Here is a 22,858-nt window from a genome sequence, read left to right as displayed (position 1 = left end):
CACTAGTCTCTAATGACCTCGTTGTCGACGGGACGTTCAACACTAATCTCCTCCTCATTACATATGGACACACTTGTAAAACAGGACAGGCAGCGAACTATGAAGGGTCTAGCATCAGAGTACAATATGCCTGAACACAGGGCACCAAACACTCCTAAAGATTGGCCTCCACAGTAGATGACACATGCATGTGCCAATGTTAACAGTACGACATCGGCAACTAGACCTGAAATGGGCAGTGGCAGAGCATTGCATGATCTCACGAATACCCATACCTCCTTCATCATACATGGATGGAAGAACAAAAATCCATCATCTTCCAGGGCAACAGCTCCTTGAGACCTGTACTGTGGTACAGACGAGCTGGTGACAGTTCCATTTGCTCTGGGGAACATTCAAAAGGTCATCCACGAGTCCAGTGTGGCTCATGCATGACACTATGATGACCGATGAGTATCATATACTAGTTGCAGACAACGTACACATCTTCATAACAACCATGTTTCCTGACGGCAGTGACATTTTTCAACAAGATAATATGCTGTATCACAAGACCAGAAGTGGCACAGAGTGGTTTGAGGAACAGAGTGGTGAGTTCCAATGGATTTTCTGGCTCCCAACTCACCACATATGAACCTGATCGAACACATATGGGATGTGACTGAATGTGGCATCAGAGCTCATAACCCCCTCCCCGGGATTTACAGGAATCAGGTGTTTTGCATGTGCAGATGTGGTGCCAATTTCTTCGAGCGACCTAAGAAGGCCTCATTGCTTCCCTGTCACACCATGTTGCTGCTGTTATCCATGCCAAAGGTGGACATACCAGCTATTAGGTACGTGGACATAATTTTCTGGCCAGTCAATGAGTAGCTTTCAGCCAAAGCCTCCTCCAGCAAAGAAAAACACACACACATTTACACAATCAAGCACATCCATGCACATATGACAGTTCCCACTGGCAGCTCCAATTGGAATGTGACTGTTATGTGATTAGCAATTTCGAGTGGAGCATGAAAGGGGGAGGAGGGATAGCAAGGTATGAGTGGGGGGATAAAAGATCACTATCTAGGGGAGGCATGCAAGGAATAGAGACTGCTACACACAATACTGGGAGGTGGAGTGTGGATGAAAAAAAATGTGAACAGAAAAGGAGAGGAATGGAGAAGGAGAAAGGATGAGTGGGTACATTGACAAAAGTTGGCACACAAAGATGGTGAGAGAATGTGAAAAGTGAGGAGCTGACAGGATGAGGGGGCAGAAGCTGTTTGGTGGAGAGTGAGAGCACAGTATGTTCCTGTAGATTGAGGCTGGGAAAGTTTCAGGAGTGGAGGTTGTGTTGTTAGAAAAATGCCTATCTGCACAGTTCAGTAAAGCTGGTGGTGGAGGGAAGGGTTCAGATGGCCTGTTTTGTGAAGCAGCCATTGATATCCAGCATATTATGTTCAGCTTCAGGTTGTGCCAGAGTGGTCTACTCTGTTCTTGGCCACAGTTTGGTGGTGGCTGTTTATCCTAGAGGACAACTGTTTGGTAGTCATACCATTACAAAGAGCTGTGCTATGGTTACAGCGCAGCTGGTATACAACATAGCCGCTTTTACAGGTGGCCCGGCCTTCAATGGGCAAGGAGATTTGGGAGTGGCATAGGGATGCACGAGCATGATGTGGAGGTTGGATGGGCAATGGAACACCACTTTAGGAGGGGTGTCTTGGACAGGACATCCCTTATTTCAGGGCATGATATAACATAATCAATGCCCTGATAAAGTATGTAGTTCCATTTTCCAATCCGGGGTGGTATTAGGTGATGAAGGCAGAACTCTTTTGTAGCTGGTTCATTAAGGTTGGGGGAGGATTGGGTACGTGCGTAAATGGCACTGGAGATCTGTTTTCAGATTAGGTCTGGGGGGATAGTACCTGTCTGTGAAGGCATTGGTACGAGCTTCAGCAAACTAGTTCTCACCAAGGCCTCCACAGACATGCAGTATCATATGGACCTAGTCCACAAACAGATTTCCCACACCATTTCTGCCACGCACACATAGTCCTCCCACCATCCCCAAGGGCCAGCTACAAAAGAGAGCCCCTTTCATCACCCAATACCATCTCAGACTGGAACAACTGAACCACATACTTCATCAGCACTTTATCTATCATCATGCCCTGAAATGAGGGCCATCCTACACAAGCTCCTTCCCACTCCTCCTAAAGTGGTGTTCAGTTGCCCATCCAACTTCCACAGCATCCTAGCCCATCCCTATGCCACTCTCAATCCGAACTGCTTGCCACAGGGATCATATTCCTACGGAAGAATCATATGCGAGACCTGCCCAATCCTTCCACCCAATACTTCCAATTACATTCCTGTCACAGACTCATCTTACACCATAAAAGGCCAAGCCACCTGTAAAAGCAGCCACGTTGTATACCAGCCAGCTCTGCTGCAACCACTGCATAGCATTTTTGTATTGGTATGACTACCAACCAGCAGTCTACCAGAAAGAATGGCCACTGCCAAACTGTGGCCAAGAGCAAGTAGATTACCCTGTAGCACAACATGTAGCTGAACAAAATGCTTGCTTCACAACATGGGCCTTCTGGATCATTCCCTCCATCATCACCTTTTCTGAACAGTGCAGATGGGAGTTACCCTTACAACACATTCTCCACTCCTGAAACTGTCCTGGTCTTAACCTAAGGTAATCTATTGTCCCCATAATCACCATCCAACAGTTTCTCCCCCCTCGTCCTATCACCACCTTCCTTTTCACATTTTATCACCCTCTTTGGGTGCCACCCTCTGTCAATGTGTGTACCTGTTCTTTCGCTTTCTCAGCACCTCTCCCTTTTCTGCTTCTCTCCTTTTCTGCTCCCCATTCCCTGCCCCATCCCACACAAACATGCCACCTCCCAATGCTGCGCATCACAGCCTCTAGTCCCCACATGTACCGCTGGACAGTGCTCTTTTCTCCCTCCACCCATACACTGCTCTCTGTCTCCCTTCCTTGCCCCACTCCATGACAGTCTCATTCCAGTTGGACCTGCTAGTAGTAGTGGTCTCGTGTATGTGAAGTGTGCTTGCTTGTAACAGTCTTTTTGTTGTGCCTGTCTGCAACTCAATGGGTCATCTTTATGGTGAGTAGCAATCTATCGTTCTCCTAATATTTTGGAGGATTTCACATGGAGAAGAATCATCGAGAAAGTGGAAGAAGTTCAAATTATGACGAGTGTAGCCCAGGAGTTTGGAACTGCTCACATCATTCTTTCAGGTGCAGGGGAGCATTCTGAACCATAGGCACTGCTGCCCAAAGGACAGAGAGTGGTCAGTCACAGCTAACTACAGCAGCAGATGCATCAGGCAAGAAGGGATTCATGTCAAACATTGGGTGCAATTGATACCACAATGAAATATTCATTCTGCTGCAGAGTATGTGCTAATATGAAACTTGCTAGCAGATTAAAACTGTGTACTGAACTGAGATTTGAGTTCATGACCTTTGCTGTTTGCAGGAAAGTGCTCCAACTGAACTATCCAAGCATAACTTATAAGCCATCCTCACAGCGTTACTGCTGCCAGTACTTCATTTCCTACCTTCTTTGGTGATGTTTGGAAGTCAGGAGATGAGGTACTGGTGGAAGTAAAGCTGTGAGGATGGATCATGAGCTGTGCTTGGGTACCACAGTAGGTAGAGCATGTACCCACGAAATGCAAAGATCCTGAGTTCGAGTCTTGATCTGGCACATAGTTTACATCTGCCAGGAAGCAGCATTTGTAATGAAATTTAATAGGACTTCAAGACACTCAATCTCATGCTGCACAATAATCCAGTGACTCAACTCCATGGAAGTGGTTTCCTTGCCTGACAATCAGTACACTATGTTCCATTTACACCCGCACATTGGGGGCACTATTTGTCATGGTGCCAAGGACAGAGGGAATGAACCAATGAGGAATGGGTCACGTGGTCTTCTCAGATGAGAGCAGATTCAGTCTGAATAGTGAGTCAGAATGTACCCTCATATGGTGTGAGGTGAAAACACGTAATGCACCCAGTAACATTGGCAAACCTGACCATTTTGATGGTCTGCATGTTATCATGTGGGGAGGCATAATGTAGCATGGGTGTACTAACCTCAAAATCTTTGAACAAGGTACATTTCCTGGTGAATGTTATTGTGACACTCTACTCACCTCCATGTGTGTCTTTTCAGGATGCATTCAGCCTTTATTTTATTTTTGAGGCTGACAATGTGCAACCGCATCAGACGGCACAGGCGGAAGAGCACTTCGAACATTAGGGTATTCAGTGAATGAACTGGCCTATCTGTTCCCCTGGCTTAAAGCCCATCAAACACATTTTGGATGCTTTGGAGAAACATATCAGCATATCCATGTGCACCAAGGACCGTTTGGCAGTCATCAACTATTCTGGTGAAGGAATGAAACACTCTATCATGAGATCTCCTTACTAAACTTGTGGCCAGCACAGGAGCATGCTACAGAGCATGCGATACAGCCCATAGTGATAACACACTCTACTAATATCCATGTACCACCTTTTGTAACGTCCAGGGGACCATCATAAATCAGGGAGACTTTAGTGCAATTATTGTCTTTAAATAAACATATAATTCCTGTTTGTTTTCTTGTGTATTTCTTTCAATTACCTTCTGTAATATAGCATAGTGGTTCTTTCTATGTTTGGTCTCAGTTTCATCAATCTGTGTTGCTTGGCAGTGACACATCATGCAAAAGTTATCTCCACCATTAAGTTTTGCACACCAGAGTATATGAAAGACTACCACTATGGTTATCAGGCTCAATACATTTTCCGGAGGCACTACTAACTGCAGTAACTGTGGTAATACATATTCCACAGACGCTACTCAATGTAGCCATTGGAATAACTTTATCTGAAAGACCGCTCATATATTGAGAGTATACAGAAGAGCTGGTAACTGTCTGAATGTATTTTAACATGTTTTTAAACTATCACTACATAAATACTTCAAAATTTATTTGCTGACTGTGAATTCTTTAACATCATTTATATTAGGTATGACTATACTACCCATTGGCGATATATGAAAATTTGTGCTGGCACGGGATTTGAATCCTGATTTGTTAGCTGTCACCTTAACCACTTTAGCTATCCATGTGAGTTCCCCTGATTGACCAAAACTTTCATATGTCGCTCTGTCTACATCCTTATATCATGTATCACTTCAGCTATCCGTACAAGTTCCCCTAATTGACCCAAACTTTCATATGGCACTCTGTCTACATCCTTGTATCATGTTCACTATTTTCATAACCCAATGTTCACAACACTACTTGGGTTCCGGCAACAGGGAGAATGAGGCCGTATGCCGACATAGCTTGTAACGTTTACTTGCATATCTGAATGAGCAGACACTGTTCATGATCCACAGCTGTACAAAATATTTCAAAATTTATTCAAGTCCTAGCCTGGAAAATTTTTTCAAATGAGTAGTATATCTATTCCCAATACAGCTTATATCAAAGAATTCACAGTTAGCAAATAAATTTCAAGGTAGCTGTAGATTGTCAACAATGTCATTTCATTCAGACATGTAAGTAAACAAACATTTACTGCTCTGTGTGTTTTTGATGCAATTCATTCGGTTATAGTTCCACAACTTTGTATCAAATGATGCAACACACACCATAACTAGCAAAGCAGATTCGTTTAGGTGTGCAAGGAGGAATTTCCTCTCTCTGCAAATTGACCAATAAGTATCTTCATTTTGTAATAAGACAATAAATCTCTAAAAGAATATGTACAACACAATTATGATGGAACTGCTTATTTTGTTCCAAAATTCCCAAAAGGCTCAGGGAATTCTGTTAGGCACTGGCTGAACCAATGTCAGTTGATTACCATAGCTTCGTAAATGTTGCTCAAATTAAAAGTAAAAATACAACCACATGTTTAGATATTTAGTAGTGATTATGGATAGTGCACATAATGAGTGAGCTACTTTTTATTATGACAGTTCCACATTAGTAAACAGTACTATGTCACTATTATCTATGTTCACCCAAACTTGTTAGCATCAACTATCATTACATTCAGTACTCAGGTTTCTGGTGATCACCTGAATGTAAACAATCATTGCATTCAGTACATTCTTAATTAAAAGGTCTAGTTATCTGGTGGTCTGTGTTCATTAACTGCATAAATTATGTGACTGCACGGAGTAAGTATGCAATGTGATAAGGTCAAATTAAAGAAAACCTGGTCACAGCTTGTGAACTTCTTTGTTTTGTTTCATTTTTTTAGTATCCTAGATTGTTGCCTATTTGTAAATCACTTACTGTAAACAAAAATTTAGCTGTAAAATGTAACACAAACTGGAATTTATCCATTCAAATGCCAGAAATGAATTAATACTTGTAATTGTACCTCTGTAAATATTACTGTAGGGACATGAATGAGAGACCAACGGTCCCTGCTGTATTAATTACTCATGACATTGATATCAATGACAGCAATTTGGAATAAATTTTGACAGTTTCCATAACTAGTTTTCAGTCATGCGATATGATTTCAAATAATGGATACAATATGAAAAACTGATCAAAAGTTTGAATAAGGTATCAAGTGGCGGGCAGTGAAGAGTTTTTAAAATTCTACAAAATAATCAGCAGAAATACAACTTTATCCTCAAAGTCTGTTCAGTATATTCATTAGTTGCATGATTTGCTTCCATTTTAGCATCACATCTGTACTTCACAATCTTTTCTCTGCTTGTCCCACATGTACCACACATAGCGTAAAATTTTAGAAAAAATATACACTTTAGATATGCACTCAAAATTAAGCATATAACTTTTCTTTTAATACAATATGAATCTATTAAATATTACCCTCATACGTCTGTTACAAATGGTTAAAGCTAAACAAGATTAATCAATTAGATAAAGAACCCCAACACACAAGCACACTCAAAATATTCTTCATAAGGCTCTGCTAAGGAGAGAGCTGAAGTACGAATCCCTACCGTGAAAATATGTCACTAAATGAATAAATGTTGTTTCATCACACAACAAAATGTTGGTCATTATATTCAGTTCTTAACTGGAAAGATTTTAATAACAGAAAAACTTTTAAGAAAATATCTTATGTAGGTCAATTACAAACTACCAGAAATTCTACTGTGTGTATTGCAAACAAAGAGTAACTACACATGGTAGAAAATATGTAAACTCCCTGAGTAGCTCAGTTGATACAGTAAGTAGTAAATTTCACTATACTCAGCAACATTTGATTTGCACTATGTGAACTATAGAAGTATTCAGTATCAAAATATGTTACTTGGGTAAAGAAGTCCAGTCTTTGTTTCATTACTCAATATAAGATTATGTCCCAGTAATGAATGCACAGTACTAATAATAAAGCCTAGGAGAAAAAAGGTATGAATCTAATGAATGCAGAAACTCCTATTAGAATTTGTGATAAGTTAGCTATAGGAAACAGGATACTCATTACGCAGGCTAAAATATAAACATTTTTTCTTGAACATAATGTATAACATCTTTCTGTAGTTCTTGCACTAATGACCTACCTGAATGCTAACAGCGAAGTGTGTAAAACACACACACACACACACACACACACACACACACACACACACACACACACTCTAAGGTAAGCAATTTCAAATGAAAGATGAAAATTTATGAGGAAAAAAAATGAAACAAAAGAAGTGTGAAAAATAACATGTATCCAAAAAAAATGGTCAAGCAGTTCCCCAGTTTCATAATACACCATGAGAAATCGTAGTAGTATTTGGTGATTTAAGGTGATAAGGTGATTTAATCTACACTGAACCAAATCAGACAATATTATAAGTATCCAAAACTGTTACAGCAGGTTGTAATTAAGAACACACTGACTATACATAGCCAGAGCTATAGTTTCAGAGTTGTAGGACACAAATTTCACAGCATAAGCATCTGAAGAAAATGAAGTAAATGTAAGATGATAATTTCTAATAAATAAAATCTCAAAAAGAATAAGTCACAACAAAATTCTATGAAGACACAGAGCAAATGTGTACAAAGGAGAAAACTTGACATCTGAACAGAATGAGCTACTGATTAAACTACAGATAACAATTACTATAAAACTAGTTTCTGAAATTCCCAATTTGCCCCTCCCCTCCCCCTCATCTCTCTCTCTCTCTCTCTCTCTCTCTCTCTCTCTCTCTCTCTCTCACACACACACACACACACACACACACACACACACACACACAGAGAGAGAGAGAGAGAGAGAGAGAGAGAGAGAGAGAGAGAGAGAGACACACACACACACACACACACACACATTCCATTCTATCTTCCTGCCTTATATTGACAAATCAAATTTTTCTTGGAAATTCTGAATGAACTATTAATTAACTCTCTAGGCTTGTCTCCCATAAATAACTCCCCTCCCATTCTTATCGAAAACAAGGCTCCTGTAGCTACAAAATCTTACAACATTATTAACACTTAGAAGGTAAGAAAGATTTATATTCTTCTTCTAAGACAAAATTATCTTCCTAAGAAATAACAATTCCACTTTGTGAGTTAGAGGCTTCTGACACTGAACCCATGGAAATTATTTTATGGTTTGAAAAATACAATGAATGTGCTGTAAAAATAATAATTGGATACTAAACTATGACTGTTGCTGAGAAGTTTGGCCAGATCATATATTTAGTAATGTCTGTACATAACTGCAAAATTTCCTGAACATTATGTATCCCTTCTTAATGTCAGTTAACAGGGGGAAAAAAATAAGCATTTAGTTTCATGCATCAACAAGTCACAGAAATGTATGAAAGGGCAGACACACTAATGCGATAACCTCTCTGGCAGTTTGAAAGAGTTAGTTTCATGAAGAGTGATCTGCATTTTGTTTAACCACTACTGTCTGACAAACACATCTGACACCCTACTCTTCAGTGCAGCAGCCTACTATAGATCTGAACACCTCATTAAATTCTCAGTAAATCCCACCACCCCATTTCAAGCAACTCAATGCTCCAACACAAAACAGCAAGTAAATCTAACTGCTAAATTAAATATTTAAGAACTGTAAGGTAATACTGAAAAACCGTTTCATAGTCTGAGATATTCCTTATAGTGATTAAATTAAACAAATAATCTTGCAACTTCTTGCTCATGCACCCATCAGCAAAAGAATTCAAATTTATCATTATCAAAGTATTCAAAAACTGGTTAACAGTTAAAGTTTACTTTCCATCCAATATTAAATTTCACGTACAAATCAACATATTTTTGACACCTTAAAAAAGAGAAGCTACACTGAGCAATTATAATTTCTTCCTCTTTAAACAGTGTAAATGTTTCTTTTTTTGAGATGATAATTTATTGGGGAATGTATTCCTCATTCACTCACAACATTAATGTCATTAATGTACAGATAGAATAAACCTTTTAACCAGTGTTTGAATACTCCAAAATAAATAAAAGAATGATGTATCTTACCTTGAGCACCATCCTGAGAACTGCCAGAATCTTGTGAAATCCCAGTTAGTGAGGCGAATAAATTTGATGAATCTGGAAAAGGAGAATCAATTAAATTATGAGCCAGAAACACACTGCATTTTTACCAAGGAGGTACATAAACTACATAGAGTGGCTATCTGTGAGGTAACAGCACTCCCAGAGGCAGCAAAAAGCAACACCGGGTGCCATTTTTTGAAACATCTACATGTCAGTATATTTACATTTAGTGTATAGTACACACATCAGAAAAATCACTGTTTTTTAGTTGTAATTTGTTTTAAAAGTCTTATTGACCGATCGCAAATCATGCCCCGTGTATGTACAGCATACAATTGTGCTAATAGAAGTGATAAAACAACTGGAATATCATATTTCAGGTGAGTATCTAAATGAGTGTTGTACTTAGCATCTTGTGCATCATTTTTGGGTTTAAGCTGTATACAAAATGTAAATAAGCTACTGTATACACGTCTCTTTATTTTTAAATTTCCTCTGAAAGAAAGAGCTGTTAAGTCGGTGGGTAGCCAATATGAGGCGAGATAAGTGGCAGCCAACTCAATATAGCTACATATGCTCATTTCACTTTGAAGATAGATACATGTATAGTACAAACAAGAGAGGCGGCTTCTGCCAAACGCAGTGCCGACAATATTTACGTTTCCTGACCATCTGCAGAAAACAACTATAGTGTAGAGACAACCAAGCAAACAGCTTTCATTTCAGGTTTCATTGCAATAAAATGCATCAAAAATAGTTTTTATATTGCTCCAAAGGGTGTATTCAAATCGTTAACAGTGGCAGAAAGGGTTCTCAGGGACTGCCAAACCTTAATATGGAAGAAGAACTTCCTTCTGTAGTTGTGTGTGGAATTGTTCAGAACGTTGAGTGACAGGCTGAATTTATTTACTCGATTTTGGCCATCTAATGGTGCCAGCTGACTTTGGAGAAGAGTCAAATTACTCTTCTCTAGTCAGTATGCTGTTAAAATAGTATTTTAATTGTAGGTTACATCATTTGTGCAAAAACCAGGCCAATGGAAGAAAGAAGGAAACATATTTGGCAACTATATACAAACTTGTTTAAGGGAGAATGAAAGGTCCTGCGCTGTCAGTTGATCGTTTTTGGACCTACAGAACTATTTAAAATTGTTTTTGACCTAATCTATATGGCATTGCAGCAAAATGAACTGTAACATTTCGAAATAAACTTTTCAGTTAATCGATGTCAGAAGTGTGTTTCATTTCTTTTAGCCTTCATCACTATATGTTTTACAGTAGAGAAATCAGATTGTCAGTGCAGATTGGCTTTCTTTTAACATCATGCTTAGTAAACAATAACAACATTCAGTGTTAGCAGACGACGTGTAGGCTGCACCTTGATGTTACAAGACATGGCAGCTCAGTTTTCTAGTTGCTTCAAAGATGGCGGTGCCACAGCCAGTCTACGTTGTTTATATAGGTCGTTGATTTTTACTACGAATCTGAGAACTTTACTCTTCATAAGGTTTTCCACAAAATTATGTTTCAAAAATAGGTAATACAAGATTCTTACTACTTATTAACAGTGACACACATGGTGTATCACAAATGCTTGGGCAAACACTGGAGATGGGTTCTTACTATAAAACATGAAAAAATTTCAGGTACTTGCATGCCTGGGTTCCAAGAAGTGTCGAGGTGAACAATCATCCAATTAAAAAAGAGATAGATAGATAGATAGATAGATAGAGAGAGAGAGAGAGAGAGAGAGAGAGAGAGAGAGAGAGAGAGAGAGAGAGAGAGGGGGGGGGGGGGGGGGGGGGGGGAGATCAATGGTGGAATGATGAGTGTGATAACCTGTCAGAAAATGTTCTGAAGCTTAGAAGAAGTCAAATCCTACTAGAGAGAACTGCGAAGAATTCAAAACCAAATGCAAAACAACAGACAAAACCTTAAGAAAAGCCAAATGAAAATTTGGAAAGGCCGACTACGGCAAATGGAACAGAATTTCAAGAAAAACATCACTTATTTCTATCAGACCTTTAAGTAAAACCAAAAAGGCTACTTACCACCAAGCATCGACTTTAAGAATTATCTCAATAATAAAATTTTTAACAATAAACAGAATAGTGGTCATCTGTCTAAACATTTCTAATACCTACTCAAATGTGAACCTCTGTATAATAATCTTACATATGAAGAATCAATGATTAAACTTACTGACAAAATACCACCAGATAAAAAGGAAATAAACAGAGATAAAAAGAAATATAAAAACTAACAAAACATCTGGCAAGAACACAATCACTGAGATGCTTCTTAACTATGCTGAGATCAAAACTGTAACAAAATCCTGATCTTTGGAGAGGTGCCATCATTCACCTTTTAGACAAGAAAGGGGAGATAACAAATGTCAAAGACTACAGAGTAATAGAAGTTGTTCCAGTCACATACAAGATACATCACAATACTGCAGAATAGAATAGAGTAGAATAGAAAGTTACATAGAAAAGTACCAAGCAGGATTTAGAAAAAGGGCATTGCAACAACATTAATAGAATTCCCAAAAGAAATACAGAATTCCAAGATGAAGTGCATTGTGTCAAAACACTAGCAAATCCATTATTCATAGTTCATGAACGGGATACAGACCATCATGGCTCCAGCTTACTTATACATAGGCAATGAAGGCAAATATAATTAGTTTCATAGCAGTTAGGGATAGATTGTGTTCTTTGAGGTTAATGGCAATTTTTTTTACTGTTACCATGTTGTTTGTCTATGCTGCTATGGAGGATACAGATGAAGATGAAATGGGTGCATTTTACTCCAAAAACAGGGAAAGACAAAATTTACAGAAACATAATAGAAAAACTAATGCCTGCATGGAGTCAGTAAAGATAATGGACTCAGGCTGACAAGACTTCACCAATGAGGAGGAGTTGATAATAGAGCCACAGGGCACCCATCGAAAGGTACTAAGAAGTATACTTGGGCGTCACCATACCGAGCTACAAGAAAGCAAACAGATCAAGTAATTATAGATAAACGGCATGGATCAATGGAAGTTAGTAGCTGCAGATGGAGACAAAGCATTACTTACTGCAATCAGATATAGACAGAAGATAATTTTGGAAAAGAAACAAAAAGAAAAGAGGAAAAGTGAAATACAATACACAAAGTTAAAAAAAAGGGATCAGAAGATTTTTTGGGACAAGAAAGATTAGATTAGATTAATACTTGTTCCATAGATCATGAATACGACACTTCGTAATGATGTGGAACGTGTCAGGTTAATAAAAGATGTCTGTACAAGAAATTACATTACACAAAATATTGCATGACACTAATGATTAAGGTTTTTTTTTTTTTTTTTTTTTTTTGTTTTTTAAAAACTTAGTTTATATCTAAAAATTCAGCCAATGAGTAGAAGGAGTTGTCATCTAGAAATTCTTTTAATTTATTTTTAAATGTTAGTTGGCTATCTGTCAGGCTTTTGATGCTGTTTGGTAGGTGCCCAAAGACTTTTGTGGCAGCATAATTTACCCCTTTCTGTGCCAAAGTCAGATTTAACCCTGCATAGTGAAGATCATCCTTTCTCCTGGTGTTATAGGTATGCACACTGCTATTACTTTTGAATTGGGTTGGATTATTATCAACAAATTTCATAAGGGAATATATATACTGTGAGGTTACTGTGAGGATCCCTAGATCCTTAAATAGATGTCTGCAGGATGACTGTGGGTGGGCTCCAGCAATTATTCTGATTACACGTTTTTGTGCAATGAATACTTTTCTACTCAACGATGAATTACCCCAGAATATGATGCCATACGAAAGCAGTGAATGAAAGTAGGCATAGTAAGCTAATTTACTGAGATTCTTATCACCAAAATTTGCAATAACCCTAATAGCATATGTAGCTGAACTCAGACGTTTCAGCAGACCATCAATGTGTTGCTTCCAGTTTAACCTCTCATCAATGGACACACCTAAAAATTTTGAAAATTCTACCTTAGCTACAGACTTCTGTTCAAATTCTATATTTATTACTGGAGTTGTGCCATTTACTGTACGGAACTGTATATACCGTGTTTTATCAAAATTTAAAGATAGTCCGTTTGCTGAGAACCACTTAATAATTTTGTGAAAAACATCATTTACAATTACATCACTTAGTTCTTGGTTTTTGGATGTTATTACTATACTTGTATCATCAGCAAAAAGAACTAACTTTGCATCTTCATCAATGTGGAATGGTAAGTCATTAATGTATATCAAGAACAGTAAAGGACCTAAGACCGAACACTGTGGGACCCTGTGCTTGATAGCACCCCAGTTTGAGGAATCAGCTGTTGTTTTAACATTACACGAACCACTTATTTCAACTTTCTGCATTCTTCCAGTTAAGTATGAATTAAACCATTTGTGCACTGCCCCACTCAAACCATAATGATTTAGCTTATCTAAAAGAATTCCATGATTTACACAATCAAAGGCCTTTGAGAGATCACAAAAAATACCAATGGGTGATGTCCGGTTATTAAGAGCATTTAATATTTGATCAGTGAAAGCATATATAGCATTTTCTGTTGAAAAGCCTTTCTGAAAACCAAACTGACATTTTGTTAGTACTTTATTTTTACAAATATGGGAGGCTACTCTTGAATACATTACTTTCTCAAAAATTTTTGATAGAGCTGTCAGAAGAGAGATTGGGCGGTAGTTGTTGACATCCGACGTATCCCCCTTTTTATGCAATGGTTTTACAATGGCATATTTCAGTCTATCAGGGAAAACACCCTGCTCCAAAGAGCTATTACATACGTGGCTGAGAATCCTACTTATCTGTGGGGAACAAGCTTTAAGTACTTTGCTGGAAATGCCATAAATTCCGTAAGAGCTTTTACTTTTCAGTGAGTTTATTATTTTACTGATTTCAGAGGGAGAGGTTGGTGGAATTACAGTTGTTTCAAACTGCGCAGGTATGGCCTCTTCTATTAATAGCCTTGCCTCTTCTAGTGAAGATCTAGATCCTATTTTCTCCACAACATTTAAAAAATGATTATTCAAAATATTTTCAATTTCTGATTGTTTGTTAGTGCACTTGTCATTCAGTTTTATTGCACTAAAGTCTTCCTGTGCTCTTGGTTGCCCTGTTTCCCTTTCAATAATATTCCAAATTGCTTTAATTTTATTATCAGAGTTACTGATCTCAGACATGATACACATGCTTCTGGACTTTTTAATAACTTTTCTTAGTACCGCACAATAGTTTTTATAATATTGAACAATTTCGGGGTCAGTACTCCCTCTTGCTGTTAGATACAGTTCTTTTTTATGGTTGCAAGATATTCTTATTCCTTTAGTTAGCCAAGGTTTTTTATATGTTTTCTTGGAATTATGTTTAACTATTTTCTTGGGAAAACAATTTTCAAATACCCTTAAAAATGTATTGTGAAATAAGTTATATTTCAAGTTTGCATCGGGTTCCTTATACACTTCATCCCAGTCTAGCTGCTGTAGGCTTTCCCTAAAGTTTGCAATATTTATATTGTTAATTGAACGCACTGCTTTGAAAGTCTGATTTATTATACTGCATGGAGCTATGTCATGTACTGTAACAAGCTGTGCACTATGATCTGAAAGACCATTCTCAACAGGATAAGCATTTATGTCCTTAAACTTATCTTGGTCTATAAAAAAGTTATCTATCAATGTACTGCTGTTCTTTGTTATCCGAGTAGGAAAATCAATGACGGAGCTCAAATTGAAAGAACTGAGTAATACTAAAAGGTCATTCTTCCTATTACACTCTTTCAGGGAATCAACATTGAAATCCCCACAAATGATAATTTGCTTCCCCCTGTCTGACAGATAGCACAACAAAGCATCCAAGTTTTCTAGAAATAGCTGGAAATTCCCTGAGGGGGACCTATACACTGTTACAATTATGAAAGTGCCATAATTTAGTTTAAGTTCAGTGGCACATGCTTCCATATGTTGCTCTACACAAAATTTTTTAGTTTCTAAATTTTTTGCACTGTGGAAGCTTTTGACATATATGGCAACTCCTCCTCTCATCATATTATCTCTACTTACATGTGCAGCTAATTTGTACCCATTGATGCTAACCTTTTGCATATCAGTGACAATGTGATGCTCAGACAGGCATAGTATATCTATTACATTCTTGGTTTCTATATCTTCTAAACAAAGCAGAAGCTCATCAATTTTATTCTTCAATCCCCCAATATTTTGATGAAATATACTAACAGTATTTTTCACTTTACTTTTGTGAGTATCTTGAACTTTTTTAACATTTTTAGTACTTTTATTCTTCAATCCCCCAATATTTTGATGAAATATACTAACATTATTTTTCACTTTACTTTTGTGAGTATCTTGAACTTTTTTAACATCTTTAGTACTTGCCTGGCTTAGTTTCCCACTGGACACTGATCTTACACTAAAAAAGAGTTTCCACCATGAGATGTAGTTCCTCCCCCCTTTAAATTTCCTGCTATCAGCCCAGCCAGTTTACCCTTCCCTTTCCTGTTGAGGTGTAGGCCATGTCTAGTATAGTCCCACCTACAGAGTGAATCAACAGGAACCACACCAATGTGTGACCCTGCACCAGATCCAAGTAGCCGTTCCAACTCCAAATTAACTCTCCTGACAGAAGAGGTCAAATGAGGTCGGTCGTGGCGCTCCAGAACCGACACAAACCCAACACTGGTATGATTCGATGCCAATGCAATCTTTGCCAGGTCACACTTTATGCTGTACCCCGGATCTCTGTCAATACTGTTGCCCGGCCCACCCACAATAACCACGGTGTCTTCCTTAGTAAAACCTTTACATAGTGAACCTAAATCCTCTGTAACCTGCCCAAGTTCAGCACTAGGTTTGAAAAAACTTGTGACCTGGTAATCCAACCCTAATTCATCCTGCAGAAGTTGGCCCACACCCCTAGCATGCGAACTACCTAGCAACAAGACTTTCTTTCTCTTTGCAGACTTCCCTACATTCTTAATCAATTTGCTGCTGAAATCTTGTTGAGCCCTGTCTACATCTACTTCTCTGAGAGGCTCATCAGTTTCTGACTGAGGCAACAGGTCAAACCTATTTTGTACATTAATAACAAAGCTGTCAGAAGAATTTCTTGGCCTGTTCCTCATGCCTGTTGCCACTTCCCACCCCTGTTTACCCTTCTCCCCCCTTAACCTGCCCAGTTCTCGTCTAGCCTCATCTAACTCAGTCTGAAGGGCAGCAATTTTCCCCTCCTGTTCCACAATCTTCCTATCTCTACTGCATAGCCTACAGAACCACTGATGAGTCTCGCTCATTTTCCCAATTCCCACGCCACTACAGTCGCCCCAATGAAAAAAGTTACTACATCCATCACACCAGACCCCGGAGCTAACGATCCTACGGCACGTCAGGCACTTTACACTCATGGTACAAATCGATTTTAGTGACAGAAAGACAATTAAGTTACCGGAAAACAATGAAAATACGTGTACGAAAAATTAGGCCTACTCGCGACTATGTAAACAGTGGTTCAGAAGTTTTTTACTGGAAATTACTTAAGAGATGACGATACTCTACAGATATAAAGGGGCAGCAAACGTATTTAGCACACTAAACTATCAGTAAATGCACTTAAAATTGCGGTATGAAGTTTAATCTGAAAACTCAAAAGTTCGGCCTGGCCGCGATATGTAAACAAAACGAACTTTACGTGATTACTGTGAAAATACGCTAGTAAGACAAAAACCTTTAATGGTACGCTTGCAGAGCACTATAATTAACGTAATAAATTAGTTTAAAGTGTTAAAAAACAGTTTATTACTGCTTAAATTACTTATCTTGTACAAGAGCTGTGACTCAGACGTCCGTATAGCAGGCGCAGGGCTACCAAGGCAGGGAATGTTGAAACTAGATGGAAAATAATGCCAACGGTGTGGCCACAAAAGAAGTAGTACTGGGGAGGGTAGAATGCAAAAAAAACAGGTAAATGGTTCAGCATGTAGTATTCAGGGGTGCAATCTGAGACAAAAAGGAATTATGGCAGGAAGCAGCAAAGGAAAAAAAGACTAGCAGCAGAAGAGAGTAGAGGGAGGAGGAAAAGAGCGAACACACAATGCAGAGTAAAGAAAAGGCAGTATGAACAGAGGAAGATAGAACAGTTAGATAAAATGGGAGACAAAAATGAGACACAAAAGTACTGTAAAAGACAGAGACAACTGAAGAGAAGATGCAAACAGAGCAGTCTTCTGTAAAGATAAAGATGTAAACCTAATTGGAGGTAAAAGCAAAGCTTTGGGAAGACCTTCTCAAAGAAAAGGGGGAGGTAACAGAGAGGAAGCATTGAATGTGGAAGAGGAGTAACCAGATTTGGAACTGGAATTATAATAAGAGCCAGAGTAGCAAGAAGTCAAACCACCAGACTCAGAGGAAGTGAAAAATCTTAAATGGTTCAAATGGCTCTGAGCACTATGGGACTTAACTTCTGAGGTCATCAGTCCCCTAGAACTTAGAACTACTTAAACCTAACTAACCTAAGGACATCATACACATCCATGCCCAAGGCAGGATTCGAACCTTCGACCATAGTGGTTGCGCGGTTCCAGACTGTAGCGCCTAGAATCGCTTGGCCACTCCAGCCGGCGAAAAATCTTAAAGAATAATAAAGGAGCAGGAGAATACAGCATAGAGACAAAAATGTTAAAATTTGGGGGGAAGATATTGAAGACAGTTGTTAAGGGATTAAAAAATGAAACATTGGTAAATACGAAATGTGTAAGGACTGGAGCATGGGAATAATCTGTCCATTACATAAGAAAGGCTGTATGTCAGAGTGCAACAGCTACTGCAGGATTACTCTCTTGTAAACAATGATAAGGTGTTGAGTAAAATTTCACCATCTCATTATCAGGCTGGGTTTAGGAAAAATAAATCCACTATGGAGCAGATATTTTTACTGAGACAGGTGATAGAGAAATAAGGTCCTCCAAAGTATTAAATATTTTAGAATCCCATTAAAATTGTTAGGTTCATGGCAATGACAAATTAAAAGCTTGCATGGCCAGAATAGAACATCAGCTGTCAGGAGAATTCCATGTAGAAAGCGGGGTCCAGCTGGAAAATGTGCCTCTGTGTTACTTTGTAATGTAGCACTAGAGAAGGTAATCCAGCAAATGGCAGCAAATCCAGGAGGAACAATATTTAACTGGCAGATCCACCTGATGGTATACTCTGATGATATAGCATTAGTTGCAAGGAGTGTCACAGTTATGAAGGTTAATTATACTGCATTAGAAGGAGCCCCATCGAAGTTAGGACTGGAATGAATCTAGGCAAAACAAAGAGTATTATCATAAAAAAAATAAAAAATAATGCCTCAGTCACAAACCATGATTTTCATTTCAATGCATGATGGATTTCGAGCCCTGGGCGCTCATTCCAGGTGCTTGATCAATCTACATCTTGTTAAGAGAACTCAGGAGTATCACTAACTGGCATATTGTGACTAGGGTTAGGTGATATAAATATGGCATAAAATCACAGAATTTTTCAGTATTTTTGAAAAAAAAAAGATTAACTGATATTGTATTTAATTCTTTAAAATTATAGAAGTATACTAGAAAAAAATAAAAACAATGTATCATTTTTTGGACTAAACTTCTCAAATATGGTATGGCTGGTCTAAAATATAACATACACTGAATGTAAAAGATTGAGGTTTTAAAAAAACACTCACACAATGATACATTAAAACATACTTCAGAGTGAACTATAGAAATTTTGTTATTTGTTTCTCTTATTTTTAATACCGTACAGTCAACCAGCAAAGGGCAGGAACTGTTTACAATAATACTTCATATATTGAAACTAATACAAAAATAAAAGAAACACAGAAGAGGATCACTGCCTAAACTGGCCTACTCTCAACCCTGTGAACATCAATACAGTTGTTAAACATAAAGCAGATTCCTCATTTGATATTTCCCACTTCAAAAGCAATATGAGGAATTGGCCATTTTCCTGTCACATCACTCATTAATAAGAGTGATGTCGTTTTCATTTCATGTAAAAGCTATTTTGTCACAGTCCACAGACCCTAGAGTCATAACTTTTTGGTCATTTCCTAGTGCTTTTTGTATGGTGCACATAAATCTGTGGCTGAATGATTTTCTCTTTACTTATCAAAATTTAGCCAAGATGTAATCTCCTCCATCTACACATGCTGGATCAGTAATTACAATAGGACCTAGTGTGGATTTTCCAACAATGATTACCAAACTGTAAAGGGCAACAAAGACAAGCAAAAAGGTGTACATGTTCAATAAACAAGATACAAAAGGTAGTAGAGTCATATCTCAATGAGGAACTTGCAGCTTTCAGCACAGGGCAGGTGCCTGCAAAGGAACTACAGCTCACATTTACAAGAACAGCTGACTGTGCACTGGATAGAGACATACCATGCAGAAGAGTTCATAATCTTTCTTGCTTTGCTATAAATTCACTAAACAGAAACTTTTAAAGAAACTGACACTACTGCATAACAGGTGTAAAACAAAGCATAGGGCTGGTAGAGAGATAATGAATGAAACTCGCTTGGCTGCCAAGAGTGCAATGCATGAAGTCTTCAACAACTACCACAGCAGAAGGTTGTTAATTGATCTTTAAGAAAACCCCCAGGAATTCTGGCCATACGTAAAGGCTGCTAGCGCCACCAAAGTTAGTGTGCAGGCCAAAGGAAAGAGACTGGAACTGAAATAGGGGTAGCAAAGCAAAAGTCGAAATGCTTAACTCTGTTTTCAGATGTTCTTTTAGAAAGAAAAACCCAGGAGAATCACCCCAATTTAATCCGTGTACAACTGAAAAGATGAATGAAATAAGTATTATTGCCAATGGTGTTGAGAAACAGCTGAAATCATTAAAATTGGACAAAGCTCCAGAGTCCGAAGAAATTCCAACCAGATTCTATACTGAATTTGTGACTGAAATATCCCGTCTTCTCACTATAATATATTGTAGAGCTCTTGGACGAAAAATTACGGCCAGTAACTAGAAAAAAAGCACAGGTAACACTCATCTACAGAAAAGGTAGTACAAATGATTCATGAAACTAACATCCAGTATCCTTTACACTGATTTGTTGTAGAATCATAACATGCTCTGAGCTCAAACATAATGACATATCTTGAACAGAATGATTTCCTTTATGCTAACCAGCATGTTTCTAAAAACATCGAGCGTGTGGAACCCAATTTACACTTTTCTTACATGATATACTGAAAGATTTGGATGAAGGCAGTCAAACAGATGCAGTATTTCTTGATTTTCGAAAAGCATTTGACTCAGTACCATACCTATGCTTATCATCAAAAGTACGATGACATAGTGTATCAAATGAAATTTTTGACTGGATAGAGGACCTTTGGTAGGGAGGACACAGCATGTTATCTTGGATGGAGAGTTTTCTTCAGATGTAGTAGTAACTTCAGGTGTGCCCAGAGAAGTTTGTTCAGACTCTTGCTGTTCATGTTGTATATTAATCACCTTCAAGACAATATTAATATTAACATAAGGTTTTTTTTGTGCAGTTATCTTGTTTTGTTATGGTCTTCAGTCCAGAGACAAGTTTGATGCAACTCTCCATGCTACTCCATCCTGTGCATGCCTCTTCATCTCTGAATAACTACTGCAGCCAACATCCTTCTGAATCCGCTTGGTGTATTCATCTCTTGGTCTCCCTCAACAACTTTTACCCTCCACACTTCCCTCTAATACTAAATTAGTGATCCCTTGATACCTCAGAACGTGTACGAACCGATTCATTCTTCTAGTCAAAATTCCTTTTCTCCCCAATTATATTCGGCACCTTCTCACTAACGGTAGTTACATGATCTACCCACCTAATCTTTAGCCTTCTTCTGCAACATCACATTTCAAAAGCTTCTATTCTCCTCTTGTCTAAACTACATATTGTTGATGTATCAGTTCCATACATGGTTACATTCCACACAAATACTTTCAGAGAAGACTTCCTGAAGCTTAAATCAGTACTCGATGTTAACAAATTTCTCTTCTTCAGAAATGGTTTCCTTGCCACAGCCAGTCTACATTTTATATCCTCCCTCCTTCGACAGTCATCAGTTATTTTGCTTCCCAAATATCAAAACTCATTAACTACTTTAAGTGTCTCATTTCCTAATCTAATTCCCTCAGCATCACCTGATTTAATTCGACTACATTCCATTATCCTCGTTTTGCTTTTGTTGAGGTTCATCTTATATCCTCCTTTCGAGACACTGTCCATTCCGTTCAGCTGCTCTTCCAGGTCCTTTGCCGTCTCTGACAGAATAACAATGTTGTCGGCAAATCTCGAAGTTTTTATTTATTCTGCATGTATTTTAATTTCTACACCAATTTTTTCTTTTATTTCATTTAGTGCTTGCTTAATATACAGACTGAATAACATCGGACATAGGCTACAACCCTGTCTCACTCCCTTCTCAACCACTGCTTCCCTTTCATGCCCCTCGGCTCTTATGACTGCCCTCTGGTTTCTGTAAAAGGTAAATAGCCTTTCACTCCCTGTATTTTACCCCTGCCACCTACAGAATTTGAAGGAGAGTATTCCAGTTGACATTGTCAAAAGCTTTCTCTAAGTCTACAAATGCAAGAAACATATGTTTGCCTTTCCTAAACCTGTCTTCTGACCTAAGTCGTTGTGTCGCTACTACCAGTTTTTCCAATCGTCTTTAAAGAATCTGTGTAATTATTTTGCAACCGTGACTTATTAAACTGATAGTTCGGTAATTTTAACACCTGTCGGAACCTGCTTTCTTTGGGATTGCGATTATTATATTCTCCTTGAAGTCTGAGGGTAGTTCACCTCTCTCATACATCTTGCTCACCAGATGGAAGAGTTTTGTCACGAATGACTCTCCCAAGGCTATTAGTAGTCCTCATGGGATGTTGTTTACTCCCAGGGCCTTGTTTCAACTTAGCTCTTTCAGTGCTCTGTCAAATTCTTCATGCAGTATCATATCTCCAATTCTATCTTCATCTACATCTTCTTCCATTTGCATAATAATGCCCTCATGTACATCACCCTTGCATTGACCCTATATATACCCCTTCCATCTTTCGGCTTTCCCTTCTTTGTTTAGGACTGGTTTCCCATCTGGAGTGATATCCATACAGGTGGTTCTCTTTTCACAAAATGCCTCATTAATTTTCCTGTAGGCATTATCTATCTTACCCCTCATGATATATGCTTCTAAATCCCTGCTTAGCCATTTTGCAGTTCCTGTCGACCT

At 38.3% G+C, this 22,858-nt stretch overlaps 1 protein-coding gene across 19 annotated transcripts in view; it reads right to left on the bottom strand.

Moving 5' to 3' along the window:
* The window catches only part of LOC126358278 (modifier of mdg4-like), a 342,870-nt gene that overhangs the window by 219,030 nt on the left and 100,982 nt on the right, over positions 1-22,858 (bottom strand). For all 19 annotated transcript variants that reach the window (XR_007566224.1, XR_007566225.1, XM_050007536.1 and 16 more), the window contains one exon: positions 9,523-9,594. Coding sequence is in view for 17 of the 19 variants with exons in the window: in XM_050007536.1 (XP_049863493.1) it covers positions 9,523-9,594 (72 nt within the window). In the remaining 2 variants the exon portion in view is untranslated. The remainder of the gene's footprint in view (positions 1-9,522; positions 9,595-22,858) is intronic.

The sequence above is a fragment of the Schistocerca gregaria genome, chromosome 1, assembly GCF_023897955.1.
Source record: "Schistocerca gregaria isolate iqSchGreg1 chromosome 1, iqSchGreg1.2, whole genome shotgun sequence".
Classification (NCBI taxonomy): Eukaryota; Metazoa; Arthropoda; class Insecta; order Orthoptera; family Acrididae; genus Schistocerca; species Schistocerca gregaria.
The sequence above is the reverse complement of the archived record's forward strand: the minus strand, read 5'-3'. Positions and strand labels throughout refer to the sequence as shown.